The 20043-nt window shown below is 42.3% G+C and overlaps 1 protein-coding gene across 10 annotated transcripts in view; it reads left to right on the plus strand.

The window, feature by feature from the left end:
* Positions 1–20043, plus strand: part of Erc2 (ELKS/RAB6-interacting/CAST family member 2) — an 864340-nt gene that overhangs the window by 459915 nt on the left and 384382 nt on the right. For all 10 annotated transcript variants that reach the window (XR_015044606.1, XR_015044607.1, XM_085828472.1 and 7 more), the window contains one exon: positions 4846–4981. Coding sequence is in view for 8 of the 10 variants with exons in the window: in XM_085828472.1 (XP_085684598.1) it covers positions 4846–4981 (136 nt within the window). In the remaining 2 variants the exon portion in view is untranslated. The remainder of the gene's footprint in view (positions 1–4845; positions 4982–20043) is intronic.

Consider the following 20043-nt stretch of genomic DNA (forward strand, 5'->3'; position numbering starts at 1 on the left):
TTATTCATTAAAATAAAGAGACTAATTATACTATAATAATATTAAAAAACAGAGTACTACTCAATATAAAGAAGAGTGAAGATGCCCAAACACACAAATATATGTGCACACTCAGCAGCTGGCTCAACAGCTCACTTGTGATGTAAGTACAGAGATCGGAGTTTGGGTCCCCAGTATTCACACAAACACTGGACAGCCATGGCACCCCACCTATAGTTCCATAAACACTGGATGGCCATGGGACCCCACCTATAGTTCCAACACTGCGAAGGCAGAAACAAGAAACAAGGGATTACTCAGAACAAGATGGCTACCTATATTAGCTGTGTAAGCAAGCTTTGGGTTCAGTTGAAGATAACTGGGAAAGTATCCTGAAACTGGTCTCGGGTCTCTACACTCATTTATAGTCTTGTATATGTACACACACACACATACACACACACACACACACATGCAAATACTCATACATGCAGGTTCACCACATATACACAGCCATATGCAAAAAGGTATGGGTGACTCTGATAGTTCTATACTCAGTGAAAATGTCAGACACAAAAGATTGCACACAATATGGTGACTGTAAAGTTCAAGAAGGGGTGAAATGACTCCACACATGAAGAAGTTAGAATAGTGACTACTTTCCAGCTGGGGATGGCAGTGCTTTGTGATTTGATTGGTCAGAAGTTACTAATTTGTGCCTTTAATATCTATTGTCTGTCAGTCTATTTCTTGTATGTATTTACACACACACACACACACATTTGTATGCATTTACACACACACACACAGACAGAGAGAGACAGACAGACAGACAGACAGACACGCACACACAAAGAGAGAGAGAGAGAGAGAGAGAGAGAGAGAGAGAGTAAGCAAATTGAAATTTCCTTTCCCCCAGTTCCATCCCAAAGTTGTTTTGATTTCTCTTTCTCAGAAGTCTGGTGTGAGGTTTCCAGAAGTTCCCGTTTATGTTCGCGTGTATACAAATGGGCTTTATATTTTCACATAATCAGGACTGAACATATCATTCTGCTCTCTGCTTTGCTTGCTTATGATGTCTTGAGTGTTTTTCATCTAGCCTTACTCATTAGCCAGCTAGGTTCCAGACGACTAATGGATTCAATTCTTTGGTCAGTTTCCTTCTAATGGACAAGTGAAAGTTTTCGAAATTCCATTATATGTGGCTTGGTGGAAGTGGTTTTGTGAGTGTACTCGGTTTGCATGCAATTGCTTTTGTGAGCTTCTTTCCTAGAAAAAAGGCTGACTTGGGCAACAGGTATGCATCCTTTGGATATCGCTAAAGTAATTCAGAAGTGCTTTGTGAATTGAGCCTCTCCCAAGCATGTAGGAGAGAGCTGGGTTCTGCACCCTCCCCCAAAATGAGTAATGTTAGTTTTTAAAGACATTTTAAAGAGTAAGTAGCTAAACAAGTATCATCTTCATGCTTCTGCTAAGGATTTCAAAAGAAGTTTTGCTTTTCTCCTCACATCTCACACATTTCCTCATACAAAGTCGCACATCTCTTCCTTTATAGGAACATGTATCCTTCCTGCCCAATATTCTCCAGGGTAATTCTGGAGGCCTCAGACTCATATGATCTTACCAGGATTAATAGAGCTCTTGCTGATTTGACTTTTACAGACTGTTCCAGTAGAAAGAGCTGGGTTCCGTGTTCTCTGACATTCTTTCAAATGTCACAGCCATTGATGACTTGTATACCTGTTGGAAATAATTAATCCAAACTCCTTAATACTTGTAACCCTTTATGAGTTTGGTCAATATAACTTCCATATTGAAACCTGTCTGTACCATTACTATTTGTGTATGTACTTTGGGGAACCCAGAGGCCAGAGAGAGATTAAGTGTCCTCTTGTATCACTTTCTGATTATTCTTTTTCTGAGTCTGGTGCCTGCACTTTCTTGACTAGGCTGGAAGCTAGCAAGCCCCAGCAAAGCCTTCTGTCCTTGCAGCCCGTTGGAGTTAGAGTTAAAGGCGAGCATGTGATGACTAGCTGATTATGTGAGAACTGGGATCCAAGCCCCAGTCTTCATAATTGTACAAGAGCTTCTAAGGGCTGAGCTGTCTCTTCACCTCCGTTGTCTTTCATTTGTATCTTAGATACATTTTGAATAGCAATTCCTTGGAGAAGAGAACTCCTTAGTGAACCCCCACAGAACCACATATCTGCCCAAGGGGTGGGAGTTAAGGTAGACAAATGGTATATTCCTTGGAGAGATAAGCAAGGGCATACTGCAGTCTATGCACCTGTATAACCTGCCTCCCAAGCATTAGAGCTGGTAGAGGGCTATATTGAGTTCAGAACTTTGATTTATTCAGCATAGGTCTACTTCTTCAGGTGGGGAAGACGTGGGGCCTGGCAGGCTTCTTGTATATATTGATATTGGAAACTGCAAGTGTCCCAGGGAAACTCACAGTGGTCACACTGTCACCAGACGCCACTGAGCTGTGCAGGTGCCATGTCTTAGTCAAGGGGACCTAGGTGCACTCTATTTCCCTCCCTTTCATATTTCTACTATTTCAACCAGTTTTCATTGAGGGAGCCTTGAGTGAAGGCTTGTTTCCTACCTGAAGTTCCACTAACCTCCCCTTGTAAATTCTTTCCAAATGCAGAATAGCTTTAAATGACATGGGGACCTGGAATCTGGCATTTAATTGTTTATTAAACAAGCATTGTCATATCCATAGAAATGAGTTCTTTGTGTGTGGATTACCTATGCTATTCCCTGCTTCCTTCCTATCTCTGATAGGAAATCTTTCCTTCCTTGTTAGTTTTCATGGATACTCAGATGAAAGTTAAATCACTAGAAGTACATTTGAAAGGCACTGTACATCTGCAGGGAAGGCATATACTGGGTGTGTCACTGGTGATAGTCATGTGGACACAAGGTGGATGCCTGTCATTCATTCTTATCACCTGGCTCCAGCCTATCTGACTGGCCTGTATCCTAAGCAGGGCTACTTGAGATCCAGCTCTTCTTTTGTCAACTTCTGCATTTTCAATAAAGCAGTATTTGAGGAAATGGCTGAACATGGAGAAGAGAGTCCCTCACCACATCCACAGATGAACTTCAGATCTTCATTTTTTTTTCTTAGCCACTCATTCCAAGTACAGCAAAGCTTGAAATGACATGTGGACTTGGAGCCTGGCATTTAATTGTTTATTTATTAAACAACCATTGTCGGATCCATAGAAATGAGTTCTTTGTGTTTGGATTACCCAGAGCATGCTACATGAGCTCTTCATGCAAATGCTTCCAGCAGTCCTCTATTTTATATGGATATACTTGGGTAGGCAGCATTTAGCAGTTAGTTCTATTTAGTGGCAGGCATTAGTACAAAATGTATTTTTCTTTGAGAGTGTCCTCTAGCTAAGCAATCCTGAGCTTTGAAGATGGCTGTATTGGCAGAGTGCTTGGTGTACAAGGACAGGGACCTGAGTTCAGATCTCCAGCATCTGTGTGTGTATGTTTTTAAAGCAGTTGTAGTGACGTATATCTACATTCCACAAGGTGTAGATGCAGAGATAGTAGGGTCCCTGGGACTTGCTGGTCAGCTAGTTTCATCAAATTGATGAGCTACAGGTCCATTGCTCTCGCATGTCACTTCCTGGAGTGGAGGGAGGAGGGGTGTACACCATCCTGTGAGGAATAAAGGCAGAGTGGCTTGTGGAGAGCGACCTTCATCAGCTTTTGCAATGTTTCATTCTGATGTTTGCTGTGTATCATCCAGTTCTCTTTTTGATTACATTCTTCAGTCTGCTGGTCTTGGGAGCCAGGGCTTAGTTATAGTGGTTGCTGAGGAAAGGGGTGAAGGGATTAGAAAGGATGCCAAGGATTCACTCTCTAGCCTCCTCTTTGTGTCCTTGATCCCCAGCTATTGATGCTGTTCTCCTGCCTCCTTACATGTTAGATTAGATGTATAATAGCTGTCATGGAGATGACTGCCGACATCTATGGAATGTTTTACTAAATGTTTCTGGTGAAATGGTCTGCATTAAGCTTATAATTTGCATTTTTAATTTAACCTACCCCCTTTCCTTTGTCTTTTGCCATCTTGACCCTTTATGCTAATAGGATTTGGCATCCTGTAAACTTTTACTCTAAGTACTAGGGCTTTGTACAGCATTGTATTTAGCCAAACTATTACCTTGAGCTATGTGTTAACAATGTATTTGATTAGAAACTTCAGGTTGTTATTTTAAAAGTCAAAGTTATGGATTATGATCTCAGGAAAAGTACAAGATTCAAAAGAGCAATAATAATTAAAACAGCAGCTACTTAGAAGAAACAAAACACTGCCCACTAGCCTTGGAGTCTGATCTCTTTCTTCAAGCCCCTTCTACTCTAGGGACTATCATTATAGTCCTTCAAGTTTCTTTTGTCTTGTATTCCAGCCATGTTTTTCTACCTGGGGAGACCCTCTGTCAGGGAGCCTCTCCCTGGGGTGCTCCTCCTAGTTAACTCCTTTGATCTGTTCTGGAAACATTTTTCTGCTATCATCTCTTGTGGCATGCTGTTGACTACCATCAACTTGAGGAAACCCAAATTGTATCTCTTTAGCATCTGTTTGTCTTGCCACTGAGCAAGAATGAAAACTACACCCGTCTCACTCATCATGGACAAACAAGTGCCATCCTGACACCTGCCATTTGTGGGTGCTGAGCACCCACACTATTGTGGTTGAATTGATATAGGATGCTCAGAACCCCTTGTTTTCCTGAGCCTGTGCCAGGATGCTCTGCACTTAGTGCTTCTTGAATTTGTTCTGACAATGCATGCCTTCATTGTGGTTTAGTGTAACCATGCCGTGCCATCTTTTCTCAGGCACATGAAAGATCAGAATAAGAAGGTAGCCAACCTCAAGTACAACCAACAGCTGGAGAAGAAGAAGAATGCCCAGTTGTTAGAAGAAGTGCGCCGGCGAGAAGATAGCATGGTTGACAACTCACAGCATTTGCAGGTGAGTCCAGGTTTAGTTTCTCAATCCCTACGTGTTTACAGATGGACCATCCATTCTAACCAACTCTGCAGGAATTTATACTTGGGTGTGGTGAGCTTGACTCTTACCTGAGTCTGGCACTTACAGGATATTCCCAGGAAGTTCCGTAAGTCTTTCTTGGTAGAAAGCATCATTTCTGAAATGATGTTCAAGAGGAGTTAGATATGGAAAATCCTGCAAATGCTCCACAGAGGTTCTCCATTCCTGGACCTCCCCTTACAAAGGTAAGTGCTGTAATGATGGTGTTGGCAAATAGTGTCTGTTTGGAACTGTGGTTAAGTTGGGCGGGTTTGGTGGAAGGGATGCATGTCGTTATCACAAAAGGCATTCGGATGCCTTCCTTCGGTCTCAGTGTACAAAAACCAAGGCTCCAAAATAGATCATCATTCTGTCTTCTCGGTGAATATAGTGGATATAGTTATCTCTCAGTGATACTCTTACTCCAGAAAGAAACTGATGAAACAAAACACCACTTTCTGCTCATTAACCACCCCTGCTTTAGAACAGAGATCTCCCTGTGCGCTTAATAAAATACTCGAGCTGAAACAGGACATTGGCTTTGAAGTGCTTTTATTTACTCCAGTCCTGTCTTTAAACAGAGCAATTTGAGTTCAACTTGGCCTGAGTTCATGTTAAATTCTGCTTATTAGTTAGTGTCTTTCTGCAGTTATATATTAGTTTCCTCCTTCGAGATAGAAGTAGATAGTTTCTACATGTACTCATAGTTCATCCTTTTAATTGACCAAAAGAGAAATGAATAATTATTCCGAAGAGGGAATACCAGGAAAAGCTGTATCACATCACAGATGGAGATTTCTTAGTTCAGGTTAGTCACTTTGTCTGTGTCCCAGACAAGCTTTGGTGGTTCTAAGTTAACTGTCCTTTCCCTAGATGCTTGAGCTAGACTCAACAGTACAACTTGGGTTGGATCTTCTTTCCAATTCTGGGTCCACTTTAGTCTGGGCGCTTGCTGACTCATGCCCATGGCTTCTCCAGTACTCTTGGCAGCTCATGTCAAAGGTTCGGGGTTTCAATTTTTTTGTCCATCACAGATGTTAGATTGAAGTCTAAAGAATGACATAGTAACTAAAACTAAGATAAAACCAAGGTGAAGAATACCTTAATTTTTTCTTTTTCTTTTTAAATGTTATTTTTTCACTTACAACATTTATTCTTCACAAAAAAATGTTGGTGATTTTACATATGGTGTAACTGGAAGTCACAGAAAGAGTCTGAAGGACTCCTCCTGTTTACCACAAATGTAGAGGAACATGGCAGTGGTGGGTTGCTTTCACTAACTGCTTCAGTATTCCAGGCTATGCTGCCTCCTGTATATTAGCTGTTATCCCATTTACATTGTGTGCTCCCTGACCTACAAGGCTCTTACATGTGAATCAAGAGAGCACAGCTTTATTTGAAGTAAGAAAAGCAGAAGTCTCTTGGTTAAATTAAGTGCAAAGGCTCCATGCAACTACAGCCTGATTGGATTCAGACATCCCAACAGCAGTGCCAGCCTTTGCTTCAATCTGTATCCCTCTGCATGGATGCTTGGCTCTCTACTTACATCCCCCTACAAGGGTGCTTTGATTTCCCTTTCCACCCCTCACCCCACACAGGAAAGCTTTTCTTTCTGCTTCCATTTTCCATCAGAGATATTTTGTACTCTATCTCTATCTTCTCACAGGGGCTTTTCCCCTCTGTTTCCTTCCTCCTGCAAGAATGTTTTGCCCACTACTTTTGTTCTCTGTAGAGATGCTTTGCTCTCTTCTTCCATCCACCTGAATCCTTTGGCTTAAAGTGTCTAAGAAGTCCCTGTATAAGTGATGGCCAGAAGCCAGTCTGCCTTCGTGGAGCACAGTCCCTCAGAAGGAGGAGGATGTCTAGCTAGTAGGCATAGCAGACATTCAAACATAGGATAAGCATGTTGGCAGGCCATGATCAGGTTGTTGGTTGACTTAGACCCTAGGAGAAGTGCTAGACCCCTCAACTAAAAGAGGAGCAGGTGACATCATAAAGGATAGAAATAAATCCTGCTGACTGAAGGGGTTAGGGGAAAATAAGTATCAGAGGGTTTTATTTTCGTATGTGATAGATGAATGACTACAGGCAAAGAAGTCTCTGAGAAGGAAAACAACGTGCATCCTAGTTAGCAGGAGGCAGACGAGGGACTTAGCTTAAGTCTAACTCTCCTGAGATAAGAGTTCTGGAGAACTGAGATAACAGGGAACCATGACATAGTAGAAATATTCATGGGTTATGTGGACTTTGGCCTCAGTGCACTTGAGGTGGGTGAAGTGAACAACAGAGACAGCCCCCTCCCACCCACCCCAGCTTAAGAGCCTGAAGAATCAGAGAAGCTGACAGGTTGACAGGGCAAGGACTGGTCTGAGCATAAACCATAAATCATCATGTGCTTGGGGTGAAAGTTCCCATTGAGGGAATTACCGTTGTTATTTCTCAGTTGGATTTCATTGCAAGCTTCAAAATATATGAACTGAGAATTCCTGAAAGGATCGTGTTAGCATCCTGAAGCCTCAGTCTCCTCATCTGAAAGCAGAAATGATTACTTCCACTTTAGAGTTCTGTTAGGGCCGAGTTGGTGCTTTTCAAGAGCTTTGGGTCACTGTTGGCACAGGCTGTGCTCGTAATAAATGGTGGTAATTGACTGTATTTGAAATAGCTAGAAGAAATGAAAAATCAGTTGCTAGGGTCAGGGAGATGGCTCAGAGGGTAAAGGCACTTGCTGCTGAGCCTGGCAACCAGAGTTTGTCTCCTGAGACCCACATGGGGGAGAGAACTGACCAATTCCTGTGGGTTTATGTGCTTATGTGCACCATAAGCATGTACATGGACATACAAACACTTACAATAAAGAATTACGTGGTATGTGCAGAGTATTCTCATAGCTGTGCTCTGATATGCTTTGAGCATCAATATTTTTGTCTTTGTGCAGCAAATTTTTTTCTTTCTTTTTTTTTTCAGGACACATCTAGTTATAGAAATTAATGTCTTATTTTGCCCCATGAACTTTTGCATAGCAGTATTTTCTTAAGGGGCCTTGATAACTACCTCATAGACCAGTTCATAAAAGATAACATGATCTGGAATTGCTCAGTTGCATTCCTGACCACCCCAAATAAAGGATAACATTGGAAATGCAATAAAAAGTAGTCACAATTAATTTAGATGGAAATGCCTCTGGTTAAGGTTAATAGGGAGTGAATCTCCCACTTGCCTGAATTTTTAGCAGATGTGCTAAGATGCAGTAATTGCTGCCTTCTGAGAACAAAATTTTCTAGATGCTCTTCATTTTTTAATATCAGTGTTCTTTTAAGTGCTTTCTGTTTATATGTTAGTCTGTTAAACCCTTTCAGTTTCAGCTAGGATTTGGTTTGGTTGGTTGCAGAAGGGTAGTTGAAAGCCTGGCACCCGCTCATCTAGCTCATCTGATTTTGCTTTGCACTGTGGTTTGTGATGATCTGGTGCCTTGAGTTCTTGATTTTACCCAACCAAAGAGATGTGGCATGTAGAAATATATTAGGAACATGTTGCTCCAATAGTAATAGCTTCTGGGGAGATGGAGTCATGACTGTAAGCCTGGCACTAGAGCACTGAGACAGGAGGATCAGAAGTCCCCAGCCTGGTCTACATAGTGACACTCCATTAAAAGGAAGAAAGAAGAAAGTGGAGAGTAGGTTAAACACAAAAACAAAAACAAAAAAAGCAGTGGGGTGGGGGCAGGGAGAAAGATGGAGAAAGAAATTGCTGAACTGAAAGAGATAAATAAAAATTAGTGACAAAGTTAAAGAGCTGCTATTTTGTTTAATATTTCAACAAGGATACTGCTGTGTCCAGAATGGCTCCAGGGATGGATCTGACTGGGGTCTAAAGAATGTCTAAAGAATGAAGACAGACAAATGAACACATGGACAGACAGCTGGGATCGGATGACCTGGGCTCTCTGGTGGTGAAGCTGCAGCATCCTGGAAACTCAGTGTGTTTATTACATAGAGTTGGACATGGTGGCAGGATTATTGCATACAGCTGGACAAGGAGGCAGGGTTAGTAAATACAGATAAACAAAAAGGTGGGGCTTATGGTACACAATTGAATGGAAGAGATGGGTTTAGTTAATTTTGGCAAGAGCAATTTCTATAGGGGAGCAGTCTCCAGGCCATAAATATTCAGGAGGGGGAGATTATGCTTAACATTTTCTATCAACACTCACACTCAGTCTCCAAGGGAAGGCTTTGCCATGCCTGTGAGCCCAAGGCCATGGGGTCCTGGACCTGGCTATGTCAACAGCACAGGTTCACTCTGGACCTCAATCACTTAGGCTTCCTCTGTTCCCTATAGGATACAATGGTAAGAGGCACAAACTGGAGCCTCTAGGTCAATGCTAGATGGGACATGTGACTTTCTTTGTTTCTTCTTATAATTTTGTGGCAAGAATAGCAACTGCCTTCAGGGTCTAGGTTAGTAACACAACTAAGAAAGAAATAGGTTTGTATGTTGGGGGGAAATGGTGACCGTTTGGTTCCTGCAGAGTTCTTTGTGTTTTGGGTAGAAAGGAGTTAGTAACTACTTGTCATCTCCTTGAGGCTTTAGAAGAGTTGAGATTTATTGTTCTATACTTGCATGCTGGCTAAGTCGCTTTACTGCCCCAGGATGGCTTTGCTGGGTCCTTTCCCCACTCAGGATACATTTGTAGAGGCAACTGTCCTACAGGTGTTCATTCTGAGGCTCAGGCCAAGAGGCATCGGTGACCCAGAAAACTCTTCTCTGGCAGCAACAGAGACAGGAGAGAGTAAGCCAATGTGAAGGGGCCACAGGCCTCCTCTTGACCTGGCAGACTTTGTTCCACTGCACTTCATTGGTTAAAGCAAGGCATGTGGCTGACTCATAGATTGGAGAACTCACTCTCTGCTTAGGAGCAGATACCAAGAATATTGGGAAACTGAGGCTAGCCATTTGGCATGTTAAGAAACAAGTTTTGAAGAAATAGTTCTAAATTATAAGGAAAACAAGGGCCAACCTGATGAAAGATTTCAGCCATGGTTGGCCTTCGTGTGTGTGTGTGTGTGTGTGTGTGTGTGTGTGTGTGTGTGTATGATAGGCAGGGAGGGTGACTGTAAGGCATTCAGGAATTCATGGCTCGTCTAAGGAGTACAGGTCACCAAACTCTGGTGAGCATCACTCTCAACTGAGTCGTGGGACATTCTGATTGTCCCAGGTAAGTCATCAGTATGAATCTTTGTGTGAAGCATGAGAGTTTTAACCTCTCCAGTCCTTGCTCCTTCTATCTTCAAATGGACATTGTGAGTGAGCCCCACCACACCTGATGCATACCATAAGATTAGGCTGAGGAAAGAGTCCAGTATGGTACCCACTCTTGTGGAGTTCAGTAACTAGGATTTCTTTCCAGAGAGGCTGATAATGAGTTTTTAACCTGGGGAGATGGTGGCCATGGGGAGTCACCAGCAGTTACTTGGTGACTGGTTCACCTTGATGAGCCATACAGATGTAGAGTATGGTCTACATCCAATGCTCCACAGTCAATGAAGATTTCTAATAAAGCACCTTTGGAACAATGAGGATGAAATATTCACACATTTTTCAAGTTAATGTTGAACTGTGTGAGGGTAAATGTGAGTGTCTATGATTGTATAATTCTGTTGAATTTTCCCCTGGACACAGATTATGGAAGCCTAGTATTTATGTTGGGCCTTGGGGCTTTAGGCTTCTGTGTGTCTCCTCAGAACCCATATGGAGACTTTTCAACAAGGCATCTTTCTTGAGATTCACACTAAATTGTCCTTACTAGAAATAGGATTCTTCCCCCCACCCTACCTCTCATTTCTTGCTGAGCAAACATGCCAATTTAAAGCCCCAGTGGACATCTTTGTAGGTTTTGGCTACGTTTTTCCCTGTGCAACATATCGAGTTAATGAACGAACATTCTAAGAAACACACACGCCAATATTTTATGCTCCTTTTCTGTTGTATGTCTGCAGAGTTCTCTTCAATTTATTGCCTGAAAACTAAAGTCTGTTCTTGTGTGCTTCCGTTTCCAAATTATAGGTTCCCAGGGAACTGTAAAGTTTCTTCTCTACCAGTGATTAAACCCCACAGTGATTCGTTTAAAAAGCAAGTGAATATTCCCATTTGCTTCTGATCTTCTAGTACAATTCTAAAAACTAAACCCAACAAACACCACAAATAGATTACAAAGCAGCTAGAAATAATTTCATCTTTCAATGTATGTAAACTTGTATATCCATATTTTTCCCCCAAGGGAGTTCATTTAACTTTGTTCTTCCAATCAGAGTTGGAATCTACTAGCAGAGGAAGTATAACAAATATAGACCTGTGAGTGCATAGCTTTCATTGAACATACAGTTCATTATGGCATTCCCAAGCTTGCTAAGTTGTTTCTTCAGAGTGATATACAGATAGTAGAGAATGATTTTAAGATCTTCGTCTTTATGTTCACCTCTTCAAGTCACTGACTTAAATTCATTTCTCCAAGCTTAAGATTGTTACTCTAACCATGATCTGTGTTCCCACATTATGGCATACTTACATCCATTAGAAAAAACCTGAACAGCCAGTGTTCAGAGATTCATCATTGTCAAGATGCATTTACTGAGTTCCTAGTTTTCCATGGCTGTTTGGTAGGCACAGTGCAAGGTGATTTAGGGAGGTTTCATTTCAGCCATCTTTTTCAACATATGGAAAGTTGACAAAGGTCACCCCAACTCATCTTGAAAAGAGAATCTACATCTGTTCCAACTTTCATCAAATTTTAACATCATCGTGCTTTAAACCTGTTGGAGGGGTTCAGCCTGGTTTGCACTTTTCTGTCTCAATGTATAGAGGTGCGTAGAGCTCTGGGTATCCCCTTGGTTTGTAGATAAATCTCCTTACATTGTTGCACTGTGACCTGGACTGTTAATGATTTCAAATGATGGGAAGTGTTCAAGTACTTATATGTCTGTAGAAGACATGGGCAGCTAGCTTGGTGATGGTGGGGCATGGGAGGACTGAGGGTTACCACAGAAATCTCTCCCCAACCCCATCTCTCTGTCTCTCTGTCTCTCTGTCTCTCTGTCTCTGTCTCTCTCTCTGTCTCTCTCTCTGTCTCTCTCTCTCTCTCTGTGTCTGTCTCTGTGTCTGTCTCTCTCTCTCTCTGCGATTTATTTTGACACTTGTTTTCTTTTCACTCTAATCCCTATGAATTCCAAATGACTTTTGTTATAGCCGATCCTTGTATACAGTCTTGAAAAATACCATTTAACAGTCACTTTCTGGCACCTTGAATGAAAACCATGGCTCTTACTGAACTAGGCTGTTAGATGTCAAATGACTTGCTCAGGGTCCTTGGACTACCAGTTCTGGGCCAAGTGAATCCCTCCCACCCCCATAGTATGAGGGAACTTTCCTTTCTTTCCTCCCAATAAAGTATGACTGTTTTCCAAATGTGGAGTAACTTGCGTATTTCTACTGAGAAAAGTCCTTGGCTTTTTCCTGTGGATTTGTGACCTAATCCTCCACTTCATTCTACCCCTCTGTACAAACACTGTATATATCCATAGAAAAGGGAGGTTTACTCTTAATCAAGTATCGCCTAATCTACCTACTAAATTACCCCCTGGAGACACAGGGCCTCACTCCTTCTCACAGGGATTTTTCGTTTTTATTCTCTGAGTGGCTCTTTGGCAGTCCTTGGTAAAGAGAGCATTTGTTTGCCAAGGGCTGAGGCTCACACAGAATTTAATCCAATGTATTTGTTAAATGAAATCATCATTATCATGAGGGTAGAGTCTGCTGGAATGGCCAGGCTTGGAGTGGGGTAAGAAGACATTTGCTCTAATGATGTAATAATCTCTCGTTCGTCCCAGAGGCAGCTACTAAGGAGGATGGGGTTCCCTTACAGATGTTATCACATTTGTGTACTTTTTGGTGCCTGAACTATAGTGTCTGAGAGAAAGCCAGCCACCCTCCTGGAACTCCAGGGAGTGCTGAAAAGCATACAGCAAGCCCTTCCAGGGTGTGTTCCTCTCTGGAATTAGGAGAGCACCTAGATCTATAGAGACTGCCTTGCTTTTGATTACTTCAAACTTTGACCTGGCAGCTTTACTCTAAAACCCAACTCCTAGATTTGGGGCTAGAATGGGAAGGCATCTTTTAATTTCTTTTTCTATTTCTTGTGCATTAGCATCAACACTGGCATTCCATGTTGTCAGTAACAGAGTAGAAACCCGCTTTTCTAATAGTGTTTTGTGCATGCTCTCTGCTCTGTGTTCGCCCATTGGCCTTGAGGTTCGGGGGCAAGTGTGACTGTCTTCACTCTGTAAGTGAGGTGCTCTGTCTTCTCTGATAATTGTAGGTCCCACTGAGGACAAAGCTTTAGTGGGTTTTTTTTTTTTTTTTCATGGTCAGGCCCAGACTCTGAGAACATGCTGCTGACAATGTCACCTTAAGAAAAATACCTGGAGTGTAAATTGTACTTGAAAAGCCACTGAGCTATGAGGCAGTAATGACATGTGCTTGCAGGCCAGACAAGGTGGCATCCTCTTCTGAACCCAGCAGGTAGGAGTCAGAGGCAGGCAGATCTCTGAGTTCAAGGTCAGTCTGATCTATGTAGCCACCCAGGATTACATAGTGAGACACTGTTTCAAAACAGATCAGTTGACAACACACCAAGTGAAGGTGCCTGTTGAGATCATCTTCATGGATGTGGATGTCCCGTGGACCCAAGGGTTTCTACAGTAGGATAAATGGAGACATTGCTGAAGAACCCACACTTCAAAGGCAAGGGTTAATTGTATTGTCTCCAAGATAGAATTTATGTAACTCACATGCATACTGTTCATGCCGCCTCTAGGGGGCAGTCGAATTCAGCATGCTTAAAAAAGAGCAGCCCACTTAAACCTGCTCTCCCTGGCCCCAGTGATGATGGCAGCTTTGTCCTAAGATGTTTCTTGCTACCAGAAGTTGGAGGCGGGTGGGGGTGGGGGTGGGGTGGGACCTGCAAATCACAGTATGTGTCACCCTGATGCCACACCCACTTCCTAACAGATGCTGTTATGTCAGCATGTCATGACCCAAGGCAGAGACCTAGACATGGTTAATTTCTAAAAATGTTACCTTTGACTTATGGCTTGTCCAAGGCACTGCTAAACTATGCATTCGAACACTCCAGGTTGAGGAAATGACAGTCAGTGCCATAGGCAATGATTTATCTGGAAACCTTGCAAAAGGAAAATATAGCTATAAAACCTGTTCCCATTCATTTAATAGTCTCTCCTGTAATTCACATTTGCGGACTGGGTAACTTGAATTTACGACACCTTTAACATTTTCTCGGCTGTTACACTTTACCTCCACATCTTTCTTATTTATGTTGCCTGGGGAAAAAACCTGCAAGGTTAAGCAAGCATACGTTTTCCTTACTGGGAAAGACCTTAGACTTCTTTCTTCCTTTTTAAATGTAAGTTTGTTTTGTTGGCAAGAGAAGTAGGGTCCAGCAAAAATATGGAACCTGCCCAAGAGCCTAGAGGGAGTTATTTGGAGAAAGGAGACCTTATCCTAGGTGCTTTGAAATCCCTAAGAGCTGTCTGTGGCCCTCATTGGCTCTGCAGGTGAGTCTATGCTAGGTAGGCTATAACTGGCCAAAACTCTCAAACCCTCTATCCCTCAGTATTGGATTTTACATTGGTGGCCTAGGATGACAAGAAAGAAAAAAACAAACTTTATCATTTTTTAACTTTTACTTATTTATTCTTTTTTATTTTTTTAGTTTCTGTCTTTTAGTTTGGGGGAAAAGTCTTGCTATGTAGGTATCCAAGAGTGGCCTGAACTCCCAGTTCTGCTTCGGCATCCTGAGTGCTAGAATTGCACACACATGCCACCATACCCAGAAACCTTTTTCCATACTTTAAAAACAGGATCTGCTGATGATCTGTGTGCCTCTTCTTTGTCTTTAGAGATAGAGTTAACTCAAGAAGTGGTAAGTTGGTTTTGGAGAAAACTGTTGTCAATTTAGCCTACAAAGTTTAGGACTCTCTAAATGAGAATGAAAAATGATTTTGGTTATTTTAATCTCTGCCAGTTTCCTTCGTCCATAAAAGACATCACCTGTAAGGAAATGCACAATGTTTCTTTTCATAGAAAATGAGTATAGACTGTTTGGCAAAATAAACCAAAAAGATGGCAAATGCTACTGTTTGCTGAGCAGTGGGGTAGGCCAAGGGCGATGTTGCTCTTGGAGTTCTCTGGGAAAGACTAACTCTGAGAAGAACTTGTGCGAACTTTGCTGGAGTGTGCTAGAGAGCTCAGGGAGAGTTTAGGCTGCAGTGTGGTCCCAGCATAGACCCCTGCCACTGCCTGGAGCTGGAGAAGTTATTAGAAGGGAGTTGATCCTATTTGAGTTTGGAGGCTGCCTGCCCTTTGTGTCCTATTGATAGGCCCTTGGGTCTTGGTGGCTGTGATCCTTGGCCAAGCAGCTTTTGGGAAGGTACACTCAGGGCAGTTGGGGAGTGAGTTCTGTAGTACTGAGTGGGTATCTGTTTTGTTCTCCACCAGATACCTAGCAACCAGCCAACAGACATGGTGTACTCTTGTTTGACAAGCATGGCTGACACCCATGGCTGATCTCTAGACTTGCCAACCCAGCTTCATTATTCTTAGTACAAAGAGGCATTCAGTGACCAGCCCAGTTGATCACAAACACACTGAGTTGTTTGATAGTATCAACAACTTTGTGAGGTTTTTAATTGTCTTTGAAGCCATTTACAGATGAGCCGATTGAGTCTTGGTGACCACTGTAGTGAATGGAATCACTGTTGTTCTAATTCCTTGAGACTTGGGCCATCCTAGAAGGGAGAAATGAGAGCTCAATCATGCAGTGGGGCTGCATTCTGGAGTAACCATCACCTCAAATGATCTGGGTAGGCTTGAACAACTGAGTTTTGTCATTTACAGCTTCAGTTTTCTAATCTACAGAAAGAGAGGCTTGTAGTGGGGTACAATCCCTCCCCTCTGAAATTCTCAGGTCTGAGGACATTGAAGAATGACCATATGTCAAAACCAAATGACATTTTCTGTAAAAGTGACTCCTGGGCTACCTGGAGGGATGTGATCAAATAGATCAGGGAAGCCCTGAAGGGGGCATCTGGGAAGATCTTACCAGCTTGGCAATGCATGCCATGAGTCTGAGCCCTCTGTCAGCTTTCCTTTTGGAGGGCAGGCTCTGCCACATTGAAGAGGCCTCTACAGAATTCATGGACACAGCATGTTTTCTTCCCTCGAGCAATGGGTTATAATAACACCTTAATTGTTACTTTTTGGCATAAGATAGATTAGAACTGTGACACAAGATACACAATGTGGGAACGTCTCAGTACTATGCTGCAAACGAGGGTCTGTGACTTATTTCTCAGGGGCAGGATCTATGTGCTTTCAAATGTAATTGTTTGTGAAGTAGACTATTATTTTAATAAGCTATTATGTCAATAGGGACTAGTCCTCCAACAGTGTGGGTCACAGTGAACTGTGGGAAAACAGAGAATGGACTAACAAGACAAATACCAGGTTGATATGATCTAGGTTTGCATTTCTCAAAACATGTTTATCGAAGTGATAGTTATATAAGATACAGTAATATCAGAATGGTTCCATTTGTCAAGCAATTTGGAAAAAAAATTCCTCTTCCATCCTATATTAAAGGCTCTGAGAAGTCCTGAAGACAAGAGGACCATTTAATGCTTTTTAATCCTACATTTTTTCCAAATTGCTTGACAAAAAGGCCTTTGTTTTTTCCCTAGACTGTCCATTAACATTGCACAAAATTAGATTTTTTTAAAAACTTAATCAGTGCTGGTCTAGGCAATCACAATGCTGATAACAGATACAGAACAAGTTCAGTGAGGTTAACTTTAGATGGAGTAGACTCTGCTTTGGTGGTGTGTATAGAGTATGGTTCTTGCTGAGGGAGAATCTCCTCCTTGCTGACTAGCAACGTTTTGTTAGAATGATTGACACTTTTACATCTGACATACTTCTTAACAAACTGAACCTCATGAATGAAGCTGATGTGGAAGGCACGTGAAAACTGTTTGTGATGAGCAGGACTTATTTCTCCCTGCTACTTCTCACCTGTTACTGGCTCTTGGTTCTGAGCTCCCATTAGGCAACACTGAAAATCCAGATCTGATGAAGGATATGTACAAGTTACATCAGCTTTAAAATATTCAGTTCTTTGTACCAGTGGATGGTGGTTAACACAGACTCTTACACCTGGTCAAAATGCAGAGAAGACGTGATTGTCAAGTGTTCAGCTATAATGGAGCATTTGTATCAAACACCCTATCCCCAGGGCTCAAAGGGCCATCAAAGAAATGGTAGTGGAAAGATTCTAAGAGCTAGCAGTTGGGGGCAGTGCAGACCAGTGTGAAGCAGTGTCTTCCCGACATGGCAAGATGGCTACTCTCATGACCTCACAACAGCTGTGGCTTCCTGCACAAGGGCAATCCAGTCAACATTCCAACATGCATGATGAGCAGCTCATAAACTACACCCCTAACTGTGAAGTTATTGATGGTTGGTGGCTTCTGGGGTAGGGAAGTCAGCTTCTCTTAAAGGTGTGGCCCCTAGCATATGGAGTCATTTACTGGAACATAGGTGGCCTCATACTCATAAGTATATGGGGGTACAATTGGATTCTGTGGGTTATGAAAATTAAAAAAAAAAAAACAAATAAGACGACATAAAGTTGGGAGGAGGACTGTTGGATGATGGATCCAAGAGGATGCATGCAGAAGAGTAGGGGATGAACATGATCAAATACGTTGTAAGCATATGTGAGATTTCTAGAGAGCTGATAAAAATATTTTTAAAAATTTTGATGACTTTTTGGTGCCCAGTGTTAGCTCTCACTTGGTTGGAAGCATTCCCTGTCCCTGTGAAGTGCCATGCTGGGCTCACACTGGACTGTGTCAGTCTACCAGGCTGAAAATAAAGCATGGAGAGACCCCAGCACTACCGACACACTTGTTCTGAGTTTGGTTATACTCTCTTGACAATGAAGAATCCTTATGCAAATTAGAAAATGGCAAACCTTAATGTGTGAACCACTGAACAATGTAAGTGTGGAGGGCTGTCACCTGCTGGCTCATCTTCTCATAAATGAGCTATAATTTGTGAACGAGTGGTACCTCCTCTAACCTGGCTTGATGGCAGTTTTGTTCTTCACTCATCTTAAGAGCTCATTTTTTTCTCCTTCCTTTAAGTGGGAATTAAAGCTATACTTGAATATAGGTCTGGCTTGCCTGAATCTAGTCCCCTGCCCCCCACCCTCCAATCACCATGCATACATTAGAGTCTAAGGTTGGAGCCCACAGATTCAATAACTCTGGAATCTGGAGAATACATGACAGCTATTTCAGATTCTGTGAACATTTTCTTTCTCAAATCTTATTTTCTACAAAGCAAAATAACTCTGTCTGTGCATGTTTTAACTGTTTGGGAAGTAGAAGTCCCCTCCATGACTTCATGTGTTCTTATTTCTCTCTCACATTCAATAATAGACAGATATCATTGTCTTAGGGGTTTATTGCTGTGAGGAGACACCAGGGAAAAGGCAAATTTTATAAAGGATAACATTTAATTGGGGCTGGCTTACAGTTTGAAAGGTTTAGTCCATTATCATCACGGTAGAAGGCATGGGAGTGTCCAGACAGGCAGAGAGCTGGAGAAGGAACTAAGAGGTCTACATCTTGGTCTCAAGGCAGGCAGAAGGAGACTCTCCTCCACATTGGGCAGAATCTGAGCATCAGACCTCAAAGCCCACCCCCACAGTGACTGACACACTTCTTCCAACAAGGCCACACCCACTCCAGCAAGGATTTGCCTCCTAGTAGTGTCACCACCAGTGGGCTACACATTCACACATGAGTCTATGGGTGCCAAGCCTACTCAAACCAACAAAATAACCATTAAGCAACATAACAGAAGACAGAAAAGAGGGTCCAGAGGGACAGGGCAGCTGAATTAGCTCCACAAGGCACATTCTAAGGGAGGCTGGCTTCTTATCTCCCACCCACAGCAGCTTCTCCAGCTTTTGAGGAAGAGTCCCTGAAAATGTTTGCTCCCAGAGACCTTTCTCTTCTGATAGCCACCCACTTCCATTATGACTGAGTCAGTAAATCTCATTTGTAGCCAGACACGTGGCACCTCGACTGTGAAGTCATTTATCATTTCCTAATGAGAATCTTCATTTTTAAAAAAAGTTTAAATATGTAAGAATTTAAATAAAATAGTCATGTATCTCCTTATGATATTGATGTAGGAAATGTAATAATTGCATTTAAAAATAACCCATTATATGACATATACCCTTTGCAATGCTATGACAACATGAAACAGAATGGCCTGGACTTCATACCTATCTTCTGTCCTTTAAGGTACTTGTTTATCAGCTGGTGTGACTAGTCTTCTGTAACTGTTAACTTCCCCACTAATGACTGGACTTCAGTAATTGTGGGACTCACGTATGACCCATTTTATGTCTTTCCTAAAGCCACTGTCAACACTGATAAATGATTCAGGACCTACTTTACCGCTTCTGCATAGATTGTTGTATCATCTCTACCTTGCAGGTTTGTAATTGCAGTCATTGGCACACTTAGAGTGTGCAGTCACTTGCACATTTAGTCTCCCCTCCCATGAGAAGATGTCTGAGGATATTCCATCCTCTGTCCTCTAGAAGGCAGGGCTCTGTTACCTGCCTCCAGAACAGCTTTAGTCCATGGTAGGCCAAGCAATCTGTGACTAAGAGAGTAGACACAATGGTGAGTAAGCAATCCTAGCAGTTCCAAGCACCAGCTGTGCTACCTGTCCTGAGAGGAAACAACTAAGAGGCTCTGTGGTAGCAAGAAACAGAAGGAAAGGGCAGAGCATGGGTTCTGTGCTGATCTCCCTGTAAGATAGTTTTTCAAACCAGTGTCTTTTTCAGTATCCTG

This window comes from Mus caroli, unplaced genomic scaffold, assembly GCF_978045245.1.
Source record: "Mus caroli unplaced genomic scaffold, Mus_caroli_1 scaffold_12, whole genome shotgun sequence".
NCBI classification, from domain to species: Eukaryota; Metazoa; Chordata; class Mammalia; order Rodentia; family Muridae; genus Mus; species Mus caroli.